General features: G+C 40.1%; 3 protein-coding genes across 5 annotated transcripts in view; 2 read left to right on the plus strand and 1 right to left on the minus strand.

Annotated features, from left to right (window-relative positions):
• Positions 1-726: 726 nt before the first annotated feature.
• On the plus strand, positions 727-4,510 carry LOC113134273 (cathepsin Z). The gene is made up of 6 exons (XM_026313550.1): positions 727-873; positions 1,907-2,070; positions 2,166-2,345; positions 3,056-3,203; positions 3,863-4,028; positions 4,256-4,510. Exons 1-6 carry the CDS (start codon positions 746-748, stop codon positions 4,367-4,369), a joined length of 900 nt encoding a protein of 299 aa, XP_026169335.1. The 5' UTR covers positions 727-745; the 3' UTR covers positions 4,370-4,510.
• Positions 4,511-7,517: 3,007 nt separating this feature from the next.
• On the plus strand, positions 7,518-16,863 carry mppe1 (metallophosphoesterase 1). 2 transcript variants are annotated; one of them, XM_026314203.2, is made up of 9 exons: positions 7,518-8,044; positions 8,161-8,269; positions 9,668-9,771; positions 12,813-12,893; positions 13,448-13,556; positions 13,904-13,990; positions 14,896-15,018; positions 15,236-15,376; positions 15,950-16,863. In XM_026314203.2, exons 1-9 carry the CDS (start codon positions 7,776-7,778, stop codon positions 16,133-16,135), a joined length of 1,209 nt encoding a protein of 402 aa, XP_026169988.1. In that variant the 5' UTR covers positions 7,518-7,775; the 3' UTR covers positions 16,136-16,863. The 2 variants fall into 2 exon arrangements, with proteins under 2 accessions (XP_026169988.1, XP_026169989.1); XM_026314204.2 differs by having other exon boundaries at positions 13,907-13,990.
• A 2,199-nt stretch (positions 16,864-19,062) lies between these two features.
• LOC113134511 (guanine nucleotide binding protein (G protein), alpha activating activity polypeptide, olfactory type) overlaps positions 19,063-24,138 on the minus strand; it is a 37,186-nt gene continuing 32,110 nt past the window's right edge. For both annotated transcript variants that reach the window (XM_026313921.2, XM_026313923.2), the window contains exons 6-12: positions 24,070-24,124; positions 23,891-23,964; positions 22,910-22,968; positions 22,406-22,526; positions 22,050-22,180; positions 21,899-21,966; positions 19,063-21,472 (exon numbers count right to left, since the gene is read on the minus strand). In XM_026313921.2, coding sequence (XP_026169706.1) covers positions 21,326-21,472; positions 21,899-21,966; positions 22,050-22,180; positions 22,406-22,526; positions 22,910-22,968; positions 23,891-23,964; positions 24,070-24,124 — 655 coding nt within the window. In that variant the 3' untranslated portion in view covers positions 19,063-21,325. The remainder of the gene's footprint in view (positions 21,473-21,898; positions 21,967-22,049; positions 22,181-22,405; positions 22,527-22,909; positions 22,969-23,890; positions 23,965-24,069; positions 24,125-24,138) is intronic.

Consider the following 24,138-nt stretch of genomic DNA (forward strand, 5'->3'; position numbering starts at 1 on the left):
TTATTATTGATTCATGTGGAGAGAAGCAAGAAGTCACCTGACGCAAAGAGATAATAGGATACAAGCACACACATGTAATGCAACTGACAACTGATGTAGGCTGGACTTTATATTAGTATTTTTGTTTTCATCTGTAGCGTCCACATTTTGACACATTGATATGTGTCTCTGGTCATTTTTATCTCACTGTGGTCATTTAAATGACTTTCTGACAAGAAATGTTTACAGTCATTTCAAACAGAGGCATTAGCCCAGGGGGACCCTAACTCCTCCGTCCGCTGGGTCCGTCCCCCATTAGGCCTGTTAGAAAATCCTTCGATGGGTCATTCAGCCTTATTCTCAGGGAGCGTATCCAGGACCAGTGCTGTTTCTGAAGAATAAATAAATGTATACTTTAAAAAACTGGCCTCTAAAAGACTAATAGTTTTACTTTCATTAGAGAGCTGGTCCTCACATGCACTAATAAAAGCTAATTAATTTACTGACAAACTGCCAGTGGAGCTAATTACTAATTCTGTTTGTGGTCTTAATCTATTTTAGCAAAATACATTTTCTTTCCAAAAGCAATAATCATATTCATCAGTTTAAACTTCCCAGAGGTGAGTGACACATCTGCAGAGCTTAGAAAGCTCAGGACACCACTGGATCTTACTGGTCCGGTGCAGTAATGGCCAGTGGAGGATGCTCATCCTGGCCCACAGGGGGCGCGCTGTCTGTGCGTCACAGGGAGGAGCGCGGAGCCAACATGGCCGCTCCAAAAGCTGCGACCCTGATGTTTTGTTTTGCATCGTTTTCGCTGCAGATCAGCTGTTCCAGACTTTTATCTGAGCCTTGTTACAAACCGATCACAGACGACACAGCAGCCTCGGTCAGGTCAGTGAGCAGAAAACGTGCGTGGACACAGTTTGGTGTCTCGTTGTTTACCTGGGAGTGGACTGAGTTTACTCCTCTGTTGTGATGTGGAGATTTCACAGTGATGCATTAATGTCCTTAATATTTAAAGAGCAACGTTATTGTCATTAGCTTTTTATGACCATTAGCAACGAATCTGGTCATTTCATTATGTTAACGCAGCCTGTTGTGTCGATCAGGGTTAATTCAGCATCATCATTATGGGCTCGTGGGGTAATGAAGTGAGATGTCACCGTTAACACTGAGGTGGAATAAACGATAATTGAATAAGAAAATAAAAGGCAGATTAATGGAGAATTAAAATGAGTTGCAGCTGTTATTGGATAAACAGGTAGAGGTGTTACAGAACTAAACGAGTGTACACACATACACACAGGTTAATGACTAAAGTAATAAATAGGAAAACTATAATAAAGTATGTAGCCTACTAGGATTAGAAATAAGGAAAACAAATAGATTAATATAAAATAACTATATATATATATATATGTATATAGTTCTATGTTTTCTCTATTAAATATTCTTATCCATTAAATTATTATTAGAGTTAGTCATACATTAAAAAGGTGGTATCATTGGAAACTTAAGTGATTTGCTGATTGGGCTACATATATTGTGTATTTTATGGAAATATACTATTTAACTAATCACTTTATTGCTTATTGTGTCATGTATATATAGTTATTTCTGACCAGTACTTGTACATCAGACTTTGTACTACAGTTAATTTCTACCACGCTGTTTGTGGAAAATATCACAGATGTATTTTATGTTTCTGTGTTTATTGCAAGAATATTGTGGTTATTTCTTTAGAGGGTTTATTGTTTTGATCTCTTTTAGTCATGAAGGCCCTACGGGTCCATACGGGTGTTTTCACAAATCTTCACTTACTCTGGCTGCTCAGTTTAAAGTTGGAGAGAATAATGTACATGAGCTCACCAATAATAAATAAAACAACAGCTAAAACATGAGCTGTACACTTCACTTATTATAGGACACAGGCCCGGCCACATGAGTATGTGAAGGTGTCAGACCTTCCTCTGTCCTGGGACTGGAGGAACATCAATGGGAAGAATTATGTGAGCGTCACAAGGAACCAGCACATCCCCCAGTACTGTGGGTCCTGCTGGGCCATGGGAGCCACCAGCGCACTAGCTGGTAACCGACATGTATTGACCACACGTGTCACAACAACATCCACATGGCAAAAAGAGTATTTCAATGTTGTAATGCTTGTTTTTCTCTTGTCCAAGATCGTATCAACATCAAGCGCGGAGGCGTGTGGCCGTCGGCCTACTTGTCAGTCCAGAACGTGATAGACTGCGGGAGGGCGGGCTCTTGTTATGGAGGAGACCACCTGAGAGTCTACGCCTACGCACATAAGATGGGCATTCCTGATGAAACCTGCAACAACTACCAAGCCATAAACCAAAGTAAAAATATATGTCTTGTTTTGGTGCTGATCACTACATCTGCTGTGAAAGTTATAAATGCTTTTACTGCTGAGCTCTAATCAAGGGAGAACTTAAAACAGCATATGATAAGACTTTTATATCAATAGTCTGGGAGGACCCTTTCCTGTTTCAACTTGACAAAACCCCAGAGCACAAAGCCAAAGAAGTGGTCTCTCAGTTTGTCGTGAAAGAACTTGAATGGCCTGTGCAGAGCTTTGACCTCAAGCACATTCAACACATGTGGGATGAACTAGAACACAGAGTTTGAGCCAAGCCTCATCATCCATCATCAGTGGCCAACTTCACTAATGCTCTTGTGGCTAAAATGGGAGCAAATCCCTTCAGCTGGGTTCCAAGATACGGTGGAAAGCCTGAAACCAGAAAAGTGGAGGCTGTTACAGCAGCACATTACAGTAATACCCATTAGTCTTGAGTGAGGTGTTCAGCATTCGCATATGGATGTAATTAATGGGTGTCCCAATATTTCTGGCTATGTACTGGATACATTCATTTTAGTGGAAAAAAAAAAACATGATTGAAATGTAGAGAATTGTTCTGTTTTGGATCTTTCTTGATTGAGGGTTACCAGTGTTTTCATTTTTATTTTGTCATTTATAAAGGTCAGATATACTGAAGTCATAATGTTGCAGCCCTGCACTGTGAATCATTTTATTTTTGATGGTCCACAGAGTGCGCGCTGTTTAACCAGTGTGGTACCTGCTCGTCTGAATCCTGTGCCGTTGTGAAGAACTACACTGTGTGGAAAGTGGGAGATTATGGAGACATTTCTGGAAGGGACAGGATGAAGGCTGAAATTTACACCAACGGGCCCATAAGGTAGAGTAAGTCACCCTCCCAAGTCATTTCTAATTATTCGTCCACCTACATCCTCATATGGAGGAGGAGATGCAGCCTGAACTTTCTCAGAGCGATTATTATTCATAGTGAAGTTTTTATTAGTACATGTAAATTTGATCATTTTTAAGGCCTTCAAGCTCTACTTTTATTTCACTGATAAGTCTTTAAAATATAGTGAGTTATATGAATTTAAAGCCTCAGAGTATATGAACTATCTTGCATACATGCTTATAGTTTTCATTATGTTTCCACTTTAATAAACACGATTAAGTTTTCTTATCTTTCCAATTATAGTAACACCTTAATTTAGCTGTGATTATTTCCATGCAGCGTCAATAGGGTCTTGTAAAGTTTTCTTTTCCAAAATAATCTCTTGAATAATTGAATGTTAGAATAACTTCAAAAACTTTGTATGTATGGGTTCAAATACAGATTAGAAAAACCTTGATCCCGTTATTGTCAGAAACAACTTGTAGTTTTAAATCATCAGAAACCTGTAAAAGAAACTTTCCCTGAGAAATTGAAGTTTGAATGTTATTGCGGTTAGTGAATTCTATTGTCACATTTCAGTGAAGGAAAGGTTTTGGGTGTTGCTGCAGCTGGTTGGAGGACTTCAGAAACTCGTCTCTGTCTTTCAGTTGTGCCCTGATGGCAACAGACAGCCTGGAGGAATACTCTGGAGGGATCTTCTCTGAGTTTCACCCCCTCTCTTTACCGAATCACATCGTGTCTGTGGCTGGCTGGGGTGTGGCCGAGGATGGGACTGAGTTTTGGATCGTCAGAAACTCCTGGGGAGAGTTCTGGGTTGGTTTCTCTTTATCTCTGCACCCACACCACATCCTAACCGCAGTCTGAGTTAGATCTGCTCTGCAGCTAAATTGTGTACACACACACACACACACACACACACGACACTGACTCACTCTCTGGTCTATAAACTAGCTCAAATTGAAAGGTTTCTATGTTTTTAAGATTCACTTTGACAAGAACTGCAGAATAAATCTTTTTTTGTTTGTTTGCTCTGTTTGCAGGGAGAACATGGTTGGGCGAGAATAGTTACCAGTGCTTTTAAAAGAGGAAAAGGCAACTGGTTCAATTTGGGTATTGAGAAAAACTGTGCATATGGAGATCCAATCGTAACATAATGCGAAATAAAACTTATAAAACAACTCTAGTTTTATTATATCTGTCTTTTTTATGTAAATGTGGATAATCTGAGTAAACGGAATAGTTTGACATTTTAGGAAATCATTTTGTTGAGAATTAAAACCAACATGTAAAAATTAGTTCACAAATTAGGCTTTTTGTTCCTCCAACCCCAAACTATTTCTGTGATGGGAACAGTAAAGTCCTGAAGTCTTCAACGATTCATGCTACTATTTCCCTACATATATTACTCTTGTGCCTGTCTACTCATCTAACTCCCAGTAAGTAGACAAATTGTCCTGTTTCCTAAAATGTCCCATAGTTCAATAAATTCTCATAATTTATAAACTGTACATAAACCTTGTTTCAGTAGAGCAGAGTGTCTAGAGTAAACAGAGTTTTAGGCTAACATGAATGTTACAAGCTTAACTATATTCACACAGTTTAGATAAATATTCAGACACAAACTAAATAATTTCATATGCCCTGCACAAACCAAAAACAGACAGATAATCTGCTCCTGGGTTCAATTTTAAGGATGAAATTCTCCAAAAAACTGAAGATTCTTTATTTCACATCCATTATGTTTTTCTAAGGAAACAAAACAACAAAAACTCTAAATGACAGGAGAGCTGAGTCACTCATTTGAATTCACCTGTGGTCAAATGACGTTGGCAGCCTTGAGGAAATACAAGCTTCCACTTCCATTCACACACTGCGTAACATCTGCACAAACTACGTCTAATGAGCGTTTGGAGGCCGACCAGTCAGCCTAATTGAACATGAATCAAATCTGGTTGGACACAGTGTCACCGGGAACCAGCACATCATTTAACCACCTCCGCTTAACACCAGCAGGGAGCCTTTTCCCCCTAATGTGCAAACCTGATTCACATGGAAATTGTCCTTTGTTGCCTTCATTTGTTAGGCTAATGATGGCATGAATCAGTGATTCCTGCATATCTAAAAAAGGAGCTCTCAAAGGCCCTGAGATTGGGTTTCCTGCATTACCACACCCATAGATCACCCTCATACAGGATCACCAACAGGCTGACAAACTAGATTTTCATTTTTCTACATGACAAATCAAAAATTCAAGTAGTGTACAAAGAAAACTCAACTAAAAAGGACAATACAAAAGCATAATCATACAGATGCACTACTACTATAAATATTTAACAGGTTAATATGTAATTCTTGATGACCACTTTCCATAGAGTGATGATAACATACATTTGTTTTGTCTAACAGGAAATGATACTGTCATTCATGTTTTTCATTCCCATTTCTGATGCATTTTATTTATCATCTTTATTTCTAGTCACTGAGGTCTTTGTACTGTGAACAATAACACCAGAGGCTGTTTGGTGTCAACAGTTTTTTAAAAACTCTGGAAATGGTGTGTTAGTTTTTTCTGCATTACAATCTGAAAGCAGGATTTATAAGATTACAGAGTGTGAATTTTTCAGTGAGTCTTCCTTGAGGTCAGATATTCAGCCTGTTGATTTGTTGGTCTAAATGATCCCAGGTCAGTGCTTATCTTTGAACCTGAAAGAGGTGGGGTCATACAGATGTTTCACTGAGTGGTTTGGGGCTTTAAAGTAGAAGAAGAACTTAAATACAAGCTACATTTTAAAGCAAATACTTTTCATTTCTTGTGTCGTCAGTGGAGCAGTGCCAGGCTGCACATCTGAACGGAAGTAATGTCTGGAGTCTTCATCTTTTTTGGTGTCTAGAGACAAAAATGCTCATTCATGACCACAAACAAGCTTGAAAACTGAGAGGCCTTTCCCTGAATTCATGCTGTTATGAGTCACTTTCTCTCTGTGCTGCTGCTGTTTCAGTGCTCTGCTTTTCAATTCTCACACTGCGCGCCTGCAAATGCTGGACCACATTTTTCTAGGGTCAGAGTGAGGACAAGATGTAAGTGCAGGACGTAAAACTGCTTCACTCACCTGGAAGTGTGAGTAGACCTGCTTGTTTCTTGTAAACCAACTGGTTTAACAGGTTTCTATGCTCAGTAGAACATTTTTTGTTTCTTTGTAAGTCATACTGTTCTCTGGTTGTGAGCCGACAGAGCTGCCCACACAAGCAGTCTCCTGCTGATTAGATTTCTGCTCTTAATCAGTTAATCCCATTTGTCCCATAGTTGTTGGCCCCTTTCCTCCTGTTAGTATTTGTCTGTCTGTGTGGACAGTTGCCAGGTTTACTGGTAAATCCCCAGATTTGTTAGTAGTTTTATATTTCTCAGACTTAACTTGGATTTAAATAACTCTTACTTTACTGAAATATACTTGCTTTTGGTCTGTCTTCTACAAACCTGGTCTCCAACTCACCTCCTCCCCGAAAAACACACACATACACAAAAAAACAAAAACAACAAAAAACAGTCAAGTTAGCAGCTGCACACAAGAACAAAACCTAATACATGTACAGATTTAACTACATGAATAGACTCATGTTTGTCAGGTTTTTAATCATTAGGGAGTAACACAGGTCTCTTCCTTTACTTTTAATACAAAACGTGGATCCACTAAATGAATTTAGCTTGATTGTTTAGTCCAACGTCAGTTAACCTCTACTTTACTGTCACTTAAAGCCAATTTTATACATTTATATTCTGGTTCAGGTATTTTAAGGTACAACTATGCATCATGTTTTCTATAATCATCACAAACTTCGCATGTAATCTTATGCTGTAAAAATAACAGCTTCCAAATAAGTGTAGTGGAATAAGAAGTAGTTTGGAAACGGTGCAAATGACAGGAGATTATGTGTGTATGTGTGTGTGTGTGTGTGTATATATATATATATATGTGTGTGTGTGTGTGTGTTAGACGTCTTTGATATATATACATATAAATGTCTAACACATTTCTCGTATTTCAGAACATCTATGGCTTTGCCCATTTCAAACCATATTTATCAATGAGAGAATATAAAAACGTGTTCACGGTTTTATAGAACATAGAATAAAGGCTGAGCTTATTGTCCACGTTAGACAAATTCACCTTTACAGTATAAAATAGCATAAAACTGTTTTTTAGTGCAGTAAATGTACTTTTGTTACTGTCCATCAGTTTTGCCTCTGATCCCTGTGGCTTTATTTTGAAAAACGACCACCGGAAGTCGTGTCTGCGGCTTGATCGTTCAAAGCAGTGAGGAGCTTTTATTGCGAAACTGCGGGTGGTTTCTTCTCTCGCTCTCCAGAAGCAGAGAGCTGATATTTTTAACTTTTTCTTTTAATTTGGAATCAGCCGGACTCGACACGGAGCTTTTCGATCCTCACACCGGACTCGCCATGAGCATCACGGGGCTGGAAACCTAATCAGCCGGGTCCGAAGAGGGGAAGATGCCTCATGAACCGCTCCATCATCACCAGTGCGCCAGTTCAGGGCATCCCAAATGCCGATTAACAAAGAAATGCCGAGATTTAGCGTCAGATGGATGGTCGCGGCGGTGCTGATTCTCGTGGTCAGCGGTGCTTTCTTCTTCTGCGAGTATATCATCTACTTCCCGACCATCCTCAAGTGCGCCTGGCCGAAGATCAACCATGCCCGGGGCGAAGAGGGCATCGACGGGCGACCGATGGACTCAGCGGTCCGCGCTATGGTGCTGTCGGACACGCACCTCCTGGGAGCCGTCGGGGGACACTGGTTCGACAAGCTGAGGAGGTAACCTCATCTATTTTCATTTCAATCACAGCTGTGTCTGTTCGTCCAGGCTCTGCAGGAGGGATTTGTAAACAAAAACAAACAAATGACGCCGACCTATGTATCCAAACGCACAGGGAATGGCAGATGGAGAGGGCTTTCCAGACCGCTGTGTGGCTGCTCAGGCCAGAGATAGTCTTTATTCTCGGCGATATCTTCGACGAAGGCAAGTGGAGCTCCCAGAAGGTAACGTAGAGCTCCCTCTTCTCCTTGTTGCTGTCTCCCCAAAGCCCTCAGTGCTTTTTGTACAGGTGATGCTTGTGAGAAAACACTGTGGGATGCAGATCAGGGGCCAGTGCTCTCAGGTCACCCCCCCCCCCATCATCATCATCTTCACCACCTTGTACCATCCAGGCCGAGAGGCTGCAGGTTTAGAGGAAAACACCAAACAGCTGCAGCCTGCATCCTCTCAGCCCTCCATGGTAGCGTTCATCCATCCTGCCTCAGGAAAAACCCCTGTGGGAATTCTCAGACTGGATTGTCAAATGGGATCCATCAAGCCACACAGAAGAAAGAGGAAGTGCAGCACAGAAAGAAGCCTGGTTATGACAGGAAATCCATTGTGGTCTATTGTCAGCTTCCTCATTCATTTTCACACTTGCTTTCCGTCTCTTCTAATTTGTATTCTGGTTTGACTTTTCCCTGAGAGAAGCAGTCAAATGTGTGAATTCACAGAGAGAACAATGACACCAGGGCTGCAGCCAGTATTAGTTCTAATCTCATCGTTGTTTTCTTGACTGACAAATGTTTGTTGCCAGAAAATAGTGAAAAATAATAATAAGGCCTGTTCTGTGCGATACAGGGCTGAACTCCTCACACTGTGGTTTCGAGCTGCTGTGAACTGAGCGTTTTGGCAGGAAGGAAGTAGCCAGGAATCAAATTATCAGCACAACAACAGATGCTCTCACCAGAAGTCGTCTTTTATTGGGAGTCAAAGTTTCTGACAGTAGCTGTCGGACAGCTGGACGCTTTACTTTCAGGAGCTTGTTGTTGGTCAGAGATTTGTGGTGCTGACATTTGTTCAATTTCAGTCACATCTCTCCAACTCTCCACTCGTCATTTGAGTCGATGTTTGACCTAAAACCTAAAGTTACATATTAATTCAAAATGACATAAAAAAAGCAAAGTCAACACAACCAGAACCAGAAACCAACAAATCTTTGACGGTTCTGCCTGATGAATGACATGAAATAAAGAACAAGCAGAACATTTGTCTTTTTTTTTTTTTTTACTTACAATGATGAATCAGTTCTATAAATGATCATCTAAAGATAGACTGATTGTTCCAGGACTAATTAAATGCAGCATCAGGGAGTTATTCAGAGTCATCAGTATGAAAAGCATCATGTAAACCCACAGCTGTGGTGTAATTAAAGGTCTCCTGTGTGCAGCTTCAGCCCCTGCAGGTGCAAAATTGAATCTGGAGTCTTGAGTCAAAGCAGCGCGGCTCAGCTGCCCACGGGGTCCGCTGGGTGACCCCTTAGAGATCCCATTAAGTCTCATGAGCTTCCCAGGGGAGTTTTTTCTTATTAAAAGTCCTGTAGTGAAACCTGCTTCAGCTGCGTCTGTGTTGTCTCTCCGCAGCACTGGGAGGACGACGTGCGCCGCTTCCACAGGATGTTCAGACACTCCACTGACACAGAACTGGTTGTACTGGTTGGAAACCATGACATCGGTTTCCATTACGAGTAAGGACTTGCTTTACTGTTTTATTGTTCAGCCTTTAGTCCAGGGTGCAGCCTGCTTCATCAGTGATACAGAGGCTTCAGAGAACAAACTGATTTCACTGAGTTAGAGCTCAGAGCTCCACGGCATGATGATTTTTGTGTCCACTTACAGACGGATCTTATAACAGACGTCTGGTTGTGTTCTCTTTGAATCACGACATTTTGGTAAGAAGGAAGTTATTGGCTGCCAGAGAAATGTCAATAAAAGCCTCAAACTATCACACTCCAGCAGAACACAAGGAATTTGTCCCCGTTATGTAAGTTTTGAGAAAATATTTGACTGTGAGCCAGTTGGGAGGGATTTCATTGGGCTGGACTCAGGACATGGAGTCAGGGCCAAACTGTAGGAACCTGGAGGGACACTGGTTTTATGGCGATATCTTATTTCTTCACGGTTAAAAACCCCATGGAAAAAAACAAAACCAACAATGAACTGACTCATCTGTCACTCCTCATACAGCTTATTCCTCCAAAATCAATTCAAAACACATAAACGATGTTCCTCCAGTGCTGTGAACACACATGCTGTGTTTTATTTTGAGTCAGTCTCACACCCTGCAGCTGTAAAGACTCACTAGAGCGACACGTGTACACTGGCCCTCAGGGACTTTCAGGGAGCGTCTCAGTGGCAGGGCCTCAAATAAAAATAAAAAAGGCATCTTATCAGTGTGGAGCCAATGATTTGCCTGTATGATAATTACTAATGATAAATATAAATATAATACCACTCACTCATTATCTCCCTGTATGTATTTTTCACCTTCACAACTGTAAGCGAGGCCTAATGATTATTTATATGCATCTTGTTTTAACAAATAGTTCACTCATTATTAAACAGAAACCATGTCGACAAGAAATATTTCAGACTGTAATCACATATGAGTCGTCATAATTGTCAATATTATTATTATTGTAGTTGTATTAATATTCATTATGAGGCTACAGGACTCACACCAGATTATACAAATTTCCACTGTGAATAATTGAAGCAAAATGAAACAGATTGATCCAAATATGATGAATGAGCTGTTTACAGATTTGCTCACCTTTTCCATCTGAGCTGACAGATAGTTGACAGATCCTGTTGCTTCCGTTCCTCCTCTCTGTTCGGAGTCTTCTTCTCTCCTTGTTTAACACATGAAACAAAATGGTTTCTTGTCAGAGGGTCTGCAGCAGCTGTGGTAATTCATTAGCACTTTGGTTTTAGACTAATTGTGAATTCAGGTGTAGGAGGAATGTGACAGTGAAAACATAACAAAATTTCCTACTCACCAACACGTCACCTTTGTTTGGGTCTAATCAAGAGTTTTACTGATGAGGATACCAAACTGGTGCTAACACCTGAAGGCCAGGTGAACACAGGTGCTCGTTACAGTGGAGGCATTCAAGGACCCCAGAGAGCGTGGGTCATACGTATTCTGGTAGAGTCACTTAAAGGGCAAATAAACATTCAAAGTTCTTCCACTTGACTTTGATGCGTTTGCTTGTGTTTTGCACATGCTGACAATAACCACAATATAGCCCAGTTATTTAGAACTGATGGGAGAGGGCCACCTTTGATTAACACTGGAAAAGGTCAGCTGGCTTTTGACTAATGTCTGCTGGAAACTACAATTCTCTGTGGGTATAGGAAATGACCGAGTTTTATAAAGTTAAATAAAACTATATATTTGTGCCCTCACTCAAATGATTGATATTTTTAGTAGGGAACAATTTGAGTAGAACAGTAGGAGAACATAGGGAGACTAATGCATAGCTGTTTTGTTTGTGTTTTGTTGTGTGATTTATTAGAGAAAAAAAGCACCAGCTAAATCCTGACACTTTAACACACATCTGCAGTTTGTGGGATTCAGCTTTAAGTACAACAGATTTTGTATTTTGATCTTTAGACACTTGCTTTGTCTTTGGACCCATGTTTAAAACAAGAAAAGCAACCAGACGTTTTAAATGTCCTGAGACAGTATAATGTTAAGGTTTCTGTAGTTTACGCTATTTGTGCTTCATACCTGGATTGTTTTTACAGCAGAACCTTCTGTTTTTAAAAAGAAGAGAATGACCAAATTGCCTATAATCCACATACATACATACAAAGTGCCAGTGTCCAACAGATGAAAATGCACCTTTACACATTTTCATCACCAGGCACTGATTTAAAAAAGCTGTGAGGAAAGACAATTAAAATTTCATTCAAACATGCCATATTAAACATTACAAACATTACTAAAGAGAAACAAAAAGAGCTCTTGTTCATTCCCAGTGTTTGGCAGCTGATAATATAATTAAAAAGCAGTGACAACACAAGGTAGACCTTGGCTGTGGGTTCAGCTTCTCCAGTATTTTAAAAACGAAGCAAAGATAAATGTTTTTGGTTTTTCTGCTAAATTTATATAATTCATTTAAATCATTTTGAACTTTTTGGAAGCAACACAACCCTCAGATTAGAAACCAGTCACGTAGGTAATGACTTTAACTTCTTAGCCTGAACTCAGGTATTTCTAGGATTGAAGAGTGTTATTGTGAGACTCTTATGAGCACAAAAGATGAACAAACAAAACAAATGTAGTAAAGAAAGCAACAGAACTGCAAAAGTCTACACTGAAAAGTAATCCTGTGGAGATCTCATATATCTAACTTTTTAAATGTTCTATCTCCGATTAATTCTAGGGTCATTTTTGAGCCTGTATGTTTATTGTTGTCATATTCAATTGCATTGTATTGCAGAGATGTTGCATTTACTGTGCTCATGCCTTGTATGTAACTCTCATTTTGTCACAAACAGCTTGTCTCTATTTCTCATGGGAAGCAGCAGAGACACCAAATGCAATGAGTTGCATAAAAATCATCCCACAGTTTAGTATTTGATAATAAGTGATTCAGAATTGTGGGATCACTCATGCGGCAAGTGGCACAGTGCTTATGTAACAGTGCACGACAGACAGACGTGTCAGCCCGAGCAGCAGGTTTTTGTGCAGCGTGACGAGCTGTGTTGTGTCTCCCTGCAGGATGGACTGGTTCAAGCTGCAGCGCTTCGAGAAGGTCTTCAACGCCTCCTCCACCAGGATTGTCACGAAAAAGGGAGTCAAGTGAGTGACAGGAGGATGATGTGACACACTGTGAACCTGGAGCATCTGAGGTCGCAGGTTCAATCCCCCGAGTCGGTCTGTGCCAAATTAAAGCTTTTTAGGGGGTTTTCAGAGACGCTGTGCTCTGAAGAAAGTGTGAATGGAAATTATATAACAAATTTATGATTTCATGATACCTGGTGCTTGGAAACGCACTGTACTAACATCAGTACAGATTCTCAGAAGAAAAAGAAAGAAGCCAACAGAAATCACTTATTTTCGTTACTTTTTTCCTGCAACCCAGAATATATATTTTCATTTCCTGTCAAAAAATTAAATATCTTTTTTTAATTGAAACTGATCATTCAGTAAATAAATACAAAAATATGTAACAAAAGAAAGTAAACATCTGAAAAAGGATTGTTGAAAACAATACTTTTTTATTTCCAAAATAATTAAGTGAATAGTAGTTTTTGTTAAACCTAGAAGAAAATGTTTAGATCTATAAAATGACTTCACTTTGCTGCCTCTGTATTTTTATGGCAGATTTACTGAGACTGTTGTTGTGTCTGCAGTTTTCTGCTGGTGAACAGTGTGGCCCTGCACGGTGACGGGTGTCCCATCTGCCAGTCGGTGGAGAAGGAGCTGATCAAACTATCCAGAGACCTCAACTGTTCCCTTCAGGTACGGGGGAGTTTCGGAAAATCAGCAGCACACGTTCACACTGTCAGCACCTGGAACACACTCTGCCACCAGTGCTCATGACGTGTGAATGACTGGCACTGAGTGAGGAGGAAGGAAAAAACACATCACTGATACTTTTATATGGTATCTGGAGCAGGTGTTTTCCTCTTTTTATGCATGTTGTGTTTGTGTGACGGCTATTTTCTCTTTCTTCTTCCTGCAAACAGCAAACATGTCTGGAAACAGCAGGAGTGGAGAGATATGAAGTAAAAATGGTGACTGGCGTTTGGAGGGGCTGTGTGAGCTCATGGACAAGACAGCTGATGCATTCTTTGTTTTCCTCTCAGCAGAACTTGCAGTCTGGCGGCAGCGGCGTGATGGACAGCTGCGAAGGCTCACAGCTTTATCCTCCTGCAGCTCCCATCATGTTACAGGTGAATCACATCTGCGTCTGCTGCGTCTCTTTTCTGACTGAAAATCTAAAGCCAGGCTCTTTGCAGCCTTTCAGCTGAGTTCAGTAACATTCAGTTCCTGTCCCATGTGCCCCCTGACCCTTTGGCCCCTGAGACTAAGCCTCATAGTTCTGCTCAGTAATTTATTCATGGATCAGATTCATGTTAATGACTTATTCTTAATTATTCTATGTGAGGTGAAGCTCCACGGTGCCACACATGTTAGGCTGAATTTAAACTAATGCAAAGATCATCTTGTTCCGTTTGAAGTAGCTGTGCAGCCGTTTTGGGTTTAAATATTAACTCTGTAAAAATCATAAAGCTTGGACCTTGATTTGGAACAGGCCTTACAGATAATAATTAAACTGTCAGAATGTGTGGAAATAGGTCATTTGTTAATCTTAAAGCTACTGCAGGGAGGAATAAACATGTGGTTTTAAAACAGTAGACTTCTTTGGTGGTGAAATATTTTGTGTTCATTAGCTCTAAAACTATTGATTGATCTGTCATTTCTAAGTTTATTTCATTTATTAATCATTCAGTCCATAAAATGTCAGAAAACTGTGAAAAACATGGACCGAGACTAGACAGAGAAAGTAGCTCAGTTTACAATCATATACAAGAGGACAGAAAGAGAAGAGCAGCAAATCTTCATGTTATTCTTCCATAATGAAACACTTTTTAAATTAAACACAGTCGTCATGATTCATTTACTGTTGGTCAGCTAAGCTACTGACTGTTTAAATTTCATGAGTCCAGTTTTGTTGTTGAAGCACAATATTTGGACCAAACTCTCCTTCGATCATTGCTGCACATTAATCCTGCCCAACGAGCAAAATTAAAAATCAGTAAAAACTGAAGCTAATCATGTGCATGTTGCTCTCCAGCACTATCCTCTGTACAGGGTGAGTGACGCTGGCTGCACAGGACTGGATGCTGCACCGCCTGAAGAGCGCCACTTGCTGTTCAGGGAGAAGTATGATGTGTTGTCCAAGGAGGCCTCTCAGAGGGTGAGTACTCTGCAGCCTCATCTCACCACCTGTGCTGAGGATTTCTCTTCCCCTATCAAAAGCAGCGATGTCTTCTGAAGCAGGTATATCCAATTAAAATACAGTACAACAGCCTGCTGTCAGAAATAGACACATACGGCAGACGTGAAGATGATGAAACGATGATGTAAGGCAGCAGCAACTGGTCTCTGAGCTGGATGTGGGTTTCTCTTCTCAGCTGCTGCAGTGGTTTAAACCCCGCCTCATCCTGAGCGGACACACCCACAGCGGATGTGAGGTTCTCCATGACAACAAGTACCCAGAAATCAGCGTGCCGTCTTTCAGCTGGAGGAACAGAAATAACCCCAGCTTCATCCTGGTGAGCACAGACACAATATAAGACGTGAAATCTCACTGTGCTGTACTGTTTGTCTTGTCTTGACTTCATGGTAAAACAGTGTTCTCATTACTATACAAAGATGTAAATGCAAGATGTGTCATCTTGGCTCTTGTCCATTCTGTACCTTGAACAGAAAACAGTTCAACTGCAGGTCTGGAGCTGTCATCCATATCACATGGTCTTAATCAGTAGATTTTGTTTTGCCCTCTCTCTCGGCACCTCAGGGGATCTTGTCCATTTTGCAATTTGAACATTTACGATAAGTAAAGATCATGTGATATGACTGAAGCTCTAGAAAAGCTACTAAATTTCTTTGTGTTATGTTATGTTGCTCTCAGATTTTTAAAAAAGAATGCCAAAAAGGCTAGAGCACCCTTAAAGGCTAGAGCACCCTTAAATCATGCTGTCACTGTTATAAAAACAGACTGTCTGAATTAAAACATTTGAAGAGTTGAGATTTTCAGTTTTTGGGTGCCCCCTGGTGTCTGAAGGGGCAAGTAACAATCAGCATCATCCTCACCAGCAATGTTGTCCTGTTCTAACCCCTGACAGGCGTCGGTGTCGCCCAGCAGTTACGCTCTGTCCAAGTGCTTCCTGCCGGAGGAGAGCACGGTGATCAGTGTTTACTGCTCGGCCGGTGCCTGCCTGCTGCTGCTGTTGCTGGCTCACTGCCTGTGGATGAAAGGCCTGCTGCAGTGCCTCAGCCTCTGTCTGCTGGGGAAGCACAAATCTCTGTGAACTACATTACCCAGAGTACTCTGGGACAGAGCCATGCAGTGGATTTGGTAAATATGTGATGTGAAGATTTACAAATGTGACGCTCCTCCTTTGAATGGGCCTAAAATCTGTTCAGCACAAATTGTTTGTCCACTGTGACGGACGTGTATTTTAACATGTATTTTAAATGTCTTTAAAGGACTCAAAGTTTATCACTTCTGATATTGATGATGACGTGATGTTGTAGCCTGTGATGACAAAGCAGATGATGTGGATAAATGGTCATGTGGACAAATAGTTATCAGACAAGAGTGTTGTTCGTTTTACTGTCCTTGGAAGCTCCAGGCAGGTGGAGGTTGTTGCATCAGGAAGTTTTCAATCGCTGTAAAGTGACTGTCACTGACTTTACAACACTTTTGTCTGGAATAATATAAAGCACACGTGGCATTAAGCAGCACAAATCAGACAAGTACATATGTAAATACTACCTGTCCCTGGTTTATTTAAGGTGGTAATGTCAGATGTACATTGGTGGTTTGTGTCTCTTCGCTGACGTTTTTAATTGTGATCTGATGTAAACATACTCATCATTTCTGTTGCTACATCTGAACCAGGTTTTTTGCTGTTTTTATGATGTATATCTGAATATATTTATCGCTGACTTTCTGTGCCAAATGTTTGTGAGGTTTTTTGCCAAACCGTTGAAGTCTTTCTGATGAACTGTAAATAATAAAGGATCTGAATCGTAAGGTGTGTTTCTGACGTTTATAGTGGGGAACCACAGGCTGATGTGCACTATAACCAGTCATCCACAGTCATAGCTCTCATAGCAGAAACACTAACTGGACTACAATACCAGATGGACCTAATATCATGGTAATAAAAAGTAATTAAGGCGATTTAGACATTTTTTGTGTTCTTTACTTTAAAGTATGAAGGATCTTTTTAGATAGTTCGTATTTGTTTTGTGTCAACGATTGGTAAGTCATTATTCAGCCAGCTGACATTTAGTAGATTGTGGTAATGCTCTTAGTAGTTTTAGGTACATAAAAATACATAAACAATGCACTCCCAACGATTCTATACTGCCATTGTAGAATTACATGTTCCAGTTAAACATAAAACAATAAGTCTTTTGTTTCACTATCATCCACAAATAGTATTTTCCAGCTGCAAACATCAGCATTTGAATTAAGTTTACTTAATTTTCACTGTGACCCTGCTACATACTCAAAACCTGCCCAGAATTTGTTGATTAGCACACAAAGTCCACTTTCCTTCTGTTATTTCCCAGCGTAGTGTCTGACAACCTTCAGCCTGAGCAGAAGTCTAATGAGCCAGAAGCCGAAAACACCTGTGAGGGTGGAGGCTAATGGCCCTGCACACCAGCAGTTATTTTTGGTTGATTAGAGCACAGCTCAGGTTGAACGTACGGTCATTTTTCACAGAAGACATTTTGATATGTTGCAGTAGAAAAATACTGATGACTGAAATTTAACAGCTTCGTTTCATGGTCCTGGTATTGTTCATGCTCTCACTGGAACACAATCATTATTATTAATATCTGTACCTGTGCCTAAAAATATACTGTATCATGATACATACTGACAACATGACATACGGTTATATTTGCCCTGATAGTTTTTATTACGCTACCCCATCACCATGTATGTTTACTGTATTATTAATAAAGTAATACAATGTACAACTGAGCTAGTTTTCAAATATAATGCCTACATTTTTAGAAATCATGTTTCATTTTGTGCAGGTGTTTACATTAACATTAACATTAACATTAACAATGTCTTCATCCTGTTCAAGGGCCCCAGTACGACCTGACCATGGGGCAGTGAGGCAGTGTGCACAACACCAGGACCAAATGGAAATCAGGCAACAATCGTTTGATTTACACCTATGTAAAGTTACACCCTGCTGTGACACGACAGATCATGTTCAGTGAAAAACGCCTGTAGCTGTGACTAACTTCAGACTGGACAGACTAGACTTCAGACTGGAGTTGTGCTCTAATCAACCAAAATCACTGATGGGGCATAGCGTGATCTGAACAAACAAACTCTGTGTCATAATGTAAAAGTCAGCTGAAACACAATAAAGATGCTAAAGATACTCTGGTAATATTTGCACATTTTTAAATTTGCACACTTGTTGTATTTTGTATATAAAATTCCTCATGCCATAAGTCTGTACAACACATCATCTTTGTGTCAGATAACACTCTGGACTGACTGTTTGAACTGGCAATATTTGCATACAGTCTCTCTTTAAATTTGTACACTTATTGTATATTGTATATAATTTATATATTCCTTTATCTTTTTAAATAATTTCTTATATTTTTCTTTTTCTTGTGAGATTTGTGTTTGTGTCGAGTGCCCGTAAATTGCTGCTGCAACAGTGGAATTTCCCAGTTTGGGATGAATAAAATATTTCTATCTATCTATCTATCTATCTATCTATCTAATCTAATCTAATCTAATCTAATCTATCTATGGATTACCAGCCTTGCTCAGGTGTATACACTAAGGAGCCAGTATTAGGTCTACCTAGCTAAAATAACGCAATCTAATGCAATAGCCCTGCAACACCTTCATCACAGTGTTGTTGAAACTGTTTCGGGGAGGAGGCCGTAGCTCATATTATTGAACTCTACTCTGCATTGCATTGACAGATGTTTTTCATATTTTGTCAATGCAGTTTATATCTTTGAGACAAGGCGAAATAAACACCTGTCTGTAAGGTGTATGAATGATCATTCAGCTGAATTAACACATCTCTGAAAGTTTCAAAAAACTGACATTACTTTTAGCTCACTGTAAGCAAAAAAAAAAAAGAAAACATTTTTAGTCTATCTGTGTATGAGCCTCTCACATAAATGCCACTGCAGCAACCACAAAAAACAAAATCTGGACACCAAGATGGAAATAAAGCAAAGTCCTCTAATGTGCCTCTTTATTTAAAGAAAATAAAAATGTCATTTAATTATCCTCCCAGGCCAAACAAGGTGTTTGCACCTCCAGTCAGTTCACACTCTTTTGGGGATAGACGTGTACTGTAGCAGAAGAAAAGGCTGATGCTGTTTGTACAAGGAGAAGAGCTTTTCTTGTTGGGTGCTGCTCACACATTCATAGTGCCTGTGCCATTAGGTATGGCTCCAAAGGACCAAAGAATTACTAATATTGCACACTCTCATTTATTCATCTCCATTCTAAACATGCTTTCCTATGTGTGTATGTATACATATTTACCGTATACATACATAGGTATGTACACCTAGGCACACACATAATTAAACATGTATAATTGTACATATATATTTATATAGACCTATAAATTTACATGTACATACATTTATAAAATTTTACACACACCGCACACTCCCCCTCTCTCACACACACACACACACACACGCACAATGTGTCTGAGTCTATGTTTTATGTACACATGCGCACAGGCACACACACACACACACACACACACACACACACACGCACACATCAGTACAGATCTCACACACTTCATATCGAAAAAAAAAAAACAAAAAAAAAACAAAAACGTTGGTTCCTATTAAAACAACACCAGGTTGCAATTTGGACACTTTCAATGGATTTCCAATGTTTGTTTAAAGCTGTGGAATTCAAAATAAAACTTAAAAAAAAAAAAAAAAAAAAAACATAAGAGGAAAAATAAAACCAATAGAAGAAAAGAAAAAAGGCATGGCGCTGCAACATCTGGTCTTCACTGCAGGTAAGTGGTTAATTTGCATAATGTATACAGGTTTTTAGGATTTTTTTCCCTATTTTTTATTTTTTACTAAACAGCATTTCTTTTTTTTTTATAAACCAGAAAAAACTAAACTCTACAGAGAAAGTCCCCTACCCGCAGTCTTCCGCTGCTGATAGAGTTTGACATCAAGCTGTACAGCGCAGTCGAAAACATACTTACATCTGAGCTCATTTACAGGTACAGCCATAATCAAGGCACAAAGATCTACAAGTAGATTTGTTTTCTTTCAATTAAGTTGTACAAAATAATATTACATTTTACAGTCTGTACAGGATAATTCAACCTTGCACAGTGTACAAGTTAACAAAAACCCCCCCCCCCCCCCAAAAAAAACAAAAAAGATCAATACATTTCTCTCCCTCCTCCCCCATCAGTATCTCTAAGCTAAAAGGATGGTTTGTGTGGAAAAGGGAGGCAGATCCGAGTCCGTGGAGGCATCAGGGCTAAGGTGCAGAGAGCTCAGTCCCTATTTCTTCATTTAAATCCTTCTTCCTGTCGTGGTCATATTTCCTGCCCCCCTCCGGTCATTAAACTATCGCTCCACATGTCTCTCGGCTGCTCGGTCCACCCTGCAGCTCGGCAAGCTAACATCGTGATAGGGTAATAAATATTGTGATGCTACATTGTGTGTATGCTTCCTCTGGAGAAAAAAAAAAAAAAAAAACCAACAACAACAACAAAAGTTCTTAAGGAACCTGATGCAAAGTGCATTTGTCTCTTCATCCGCTTGGTTTCCCTCCGTCTTCTCCGGTTTCTTCTTCAGCGTCCGGCCTTCTTCCACACAGAGACGAAGCAGGTCGGGGGGGTGGCAGGGCAATTTAAAAAAAAAAAAAAAAGAGGGGGGGGGGATAAAAGTTGTGGTGGTGATGCCAGCTGTAACCGGCAAGTGACACACAAACATAAACACACACATACGCATATTTTTCATCACGCACACACACACTCACACTGCCTCTGCACTGAGGTCCTGTAGGTGTGTTTCACCCACCAGTCCAGGTCCAATGACAAAGCCAAAAAACAGGTTCATGAAGGGGCAAAAAAAGGAGGTAGCCCAAGGCTTAGTGGAATGACAAAAATCAAGGCATTAAAAAGGAAGGAGTAAAAGAAAAACAAAAACGAAGCGGCACGCGGCAACTTTGTTCCCCAGCGTTCATTTTACATCTGTAAAATGGGGACAAATCGGTCTCAAGAGAGAATAAAAGAAGTACAAAAAGCTAAGAAGTTAAGAGGAAGAGGATTTGACACACTTCAGTAGTACTTCAGTCCTCGACGGGGGGTAAAGTGGGGGTCAGGGGTGTTAAGGGTTTGTTTAGGGGAGGGGAGAGAAAGGTGGAATGGGGGTGGGAGTTCGTCAAGGATGCAGAATGGCGGAGAAAAACACAGAAGGCTGACAGAGGCGGTCTCCCATCACAAGAGTTCATACTGCCGCAGGTGCATTCTCTGGATGATGTCCCGGCAGTCGTTGAACACCCGCCGGATGTTCTCTGTGTCCACGGCGCAGGTGAAGTGGGGATAGCAGTAGTGTCTGCCGTCACCACTTGCAGTGCTGATCCGCTGAGGGGAAAGAGACGGGATATACATTTTCATTTATTTTGAGGGGACAGCAAATTTACACTGTTATACAAGCTGTACACTCACTACTTTACATTGTAGCAAAGTGTCATCTCTTCAGTGTTGTTACATGAAAAGATATAAAACTATTTACAAAAACGTGAGGGTTGTACTCACTACTGTGAGATACTGTACATCAGAGGGACATCACATGGTCTGTACCACGAACAAATGTACGTCGGTACTGCACCCATTTTGACGTCTACCTATGACTTTGAGGATTATTTGCCTGGAACATATCGCTCTCTCAAGTTTTATTTGAAAAACTCTATATAAAATCATATTATAAAATCATATTTTCTTCACATTTGTTAGGTTATAGAGTAATGTTTTTAGTAGTATACCACCTTTGTACAGATATATACTTACAAGGAACTCGTCTCGGATGAAGAACTTAGCTCTCGTCACCCTTGGGTCTTCACCAGGTTCAGGAGTTGCTGAAAGAGGTTAAAAGTTAACACAGACTGATGTAACATGGTAAAATGTGTGTGTCTGAGTAATGAGTTTGTGCCCCACAAACCTTCATTTGGTATGGTGTAGCGAGCATATTCAGGGAAGTAGTCTTCAATTTTGGATTTTCCAGCTAATACTTTCTCAGCCAACATGTCCTGCTTGTTCAGGAATAATATGACCGATATAGTGCGTAACCATCTGAAAAACAAATACGATGGAGACTAAATATTAGCACTGATCTTAGAGTGGTCAACACCAGGCTTCATGGCGCTGAATTTTAAAGTAATAGCTCTCTGTAACTAAAAAGTTGTATTTAAGCTTCTCGTGGTTGAGGAATATCAAGGCGAAATGTGGATCCAGAATCAAAAAAAAAAAAAAAAAAAAAATCATTCGGCTCACGCTACATTCATGTTTCTGTCTCACCTGTTGTTCCAAATACTGCGGAAAAGGTCCAGGGCTTCCCGTAGCCTGTTGGTGTTGTTGTCTTCCCTTATTACCATGTTGTAGCTGCTACTGGCCACCACGAAGATGATAGCAGTGACGTCTAGAAGGAGAGGAGAGGTACCATATCAGAGCCCATAATTATCAAACTTTCAAGAGTAAGCATTTGGACTGAAGTGAAAGAATGATACGTGTCTTTCAATTTTACACAAACTCACAATCTGAAGAATAAATAATAAATAAGGGCTTATGAGCTGGTACATTAAAGACTTCTTAAAAGTAATTCTTAGATGCTCAATAAATATAGGGCCTGGGCAGCTGTTTGATATCCAGGGTACAGCCAAAAAACAAGTGTTGTGACAGCAAAGCTGGCAGAAAAAAACCCTTTAAGACAGGCGGGATGTGATAGGAGGGCAATGTGTTGGTCCAGGGGGTACACTGTGGCTATCCAGAGAAAAAGAAGAACAAAAAAGCTCAGAGTCTCACCGTTAAAGCACTGGATCCATTTTCTCCTTTCATCTCTCTGGCCCCCAACATCAAACATGCTATGGAGGAGATGAAACAGTGTCAGTCTCAGACACAACAACAACACTCGCTGCTGCCCTCTTGTGGTTATAGAGTTCACATCCATTGTGGGACAGGACTAAGGATGTCAGGTACATACTGTACTGTATTCGCCTGGCCCTCAGGAGAGTTGCACACAGTTTTATTTCAGCAATTATTCAACTAAAGATTTATTTTGATTAGCACAAAAGCGAAATCTGCTTCTCATATCAGGTCTCAGACAAAACCTGGGTGCATGAATAACGAATTACTGAATAAATAATATGAAAACAGCATTCTTTGCACAGACTCAGTACCTTGTGTGGTCCAGGCTTCAAGTTTAAATGTTATCAAGGCTGAATAGTAAAATAAAATTTAAAAAAAAAAAACAAAAAACACACACACCCAAAGGAAAGTCCTGTCCCAGAGATTTTTACCAACAATTCAGGATGATATAATGATATAATTTAAAAACACCCGTTTCAGATGATAGAATAAGTCAGTGTCTGTGACTATGGAAATGGGTCATCTCATCTGACATCACCAAAGCAGTTACAAAACATTTTCTCTAACCTACATCGGCTGTTCTTATAACTGCAACCAGTGATCGAATAACTTTCAACTAGCTCAGAAATCATATCAGTCGACTGGGGAGCTTTCTTGCCAGGACAAGATGACAAATTTAGGAAAGGTTTCTGCACAAGGAAGAATGTCATACTGCATGTGGACAGGACAGGATTTTCCTTTCCTTAAGTACAAATGTATAAGAGAAGAATTACTGATGCTGATAGAGAATTACTATCAGCATGGATGGAGCATTTCTGAGACCTTTAAATAACACAAAGAATAAATTATGATTAATCTAAGTGCAAATGTCTCATCATATGTGTGTTCTGTATGAGAAAAAACTGAGCAAAGACCTACTGAAAGTTCACTTTGTCTACTTGGAACCTCGTCTCGAAAATCCCTGAAGTTAACACTCGGCAGCGCAGCAGGTCCTGTGAAACATGAAAAGAGTGAAGATATCCAATTGAGGAAAAAATATTACATAATGCAAGGTTTTGGGGTGATTCATGGCTGAGCAGATAAACAGGAGGACTGACCTGGTCTGTTGGTGTGTAGTCGCTCTGTCTTACAGAGTCAATTCTGTCCAGGAAACTGCACAGAGAGAA

This window comes from Mastacembelus armatus, chromosome 17 (assembly GCF_900324485.2).
Source record: "Mastacembelus armatus chromosome 17, fMasArm1.2, whole genome shotgun sequence".
In the NCBI taxonomy this organism is placed as follows: Eukaryota; Metazoa; Chordata; class Actinopteri; order Synbranchiformes; family Mastacembelidae; genus Mastacembelus; species Mastacembelus armatus.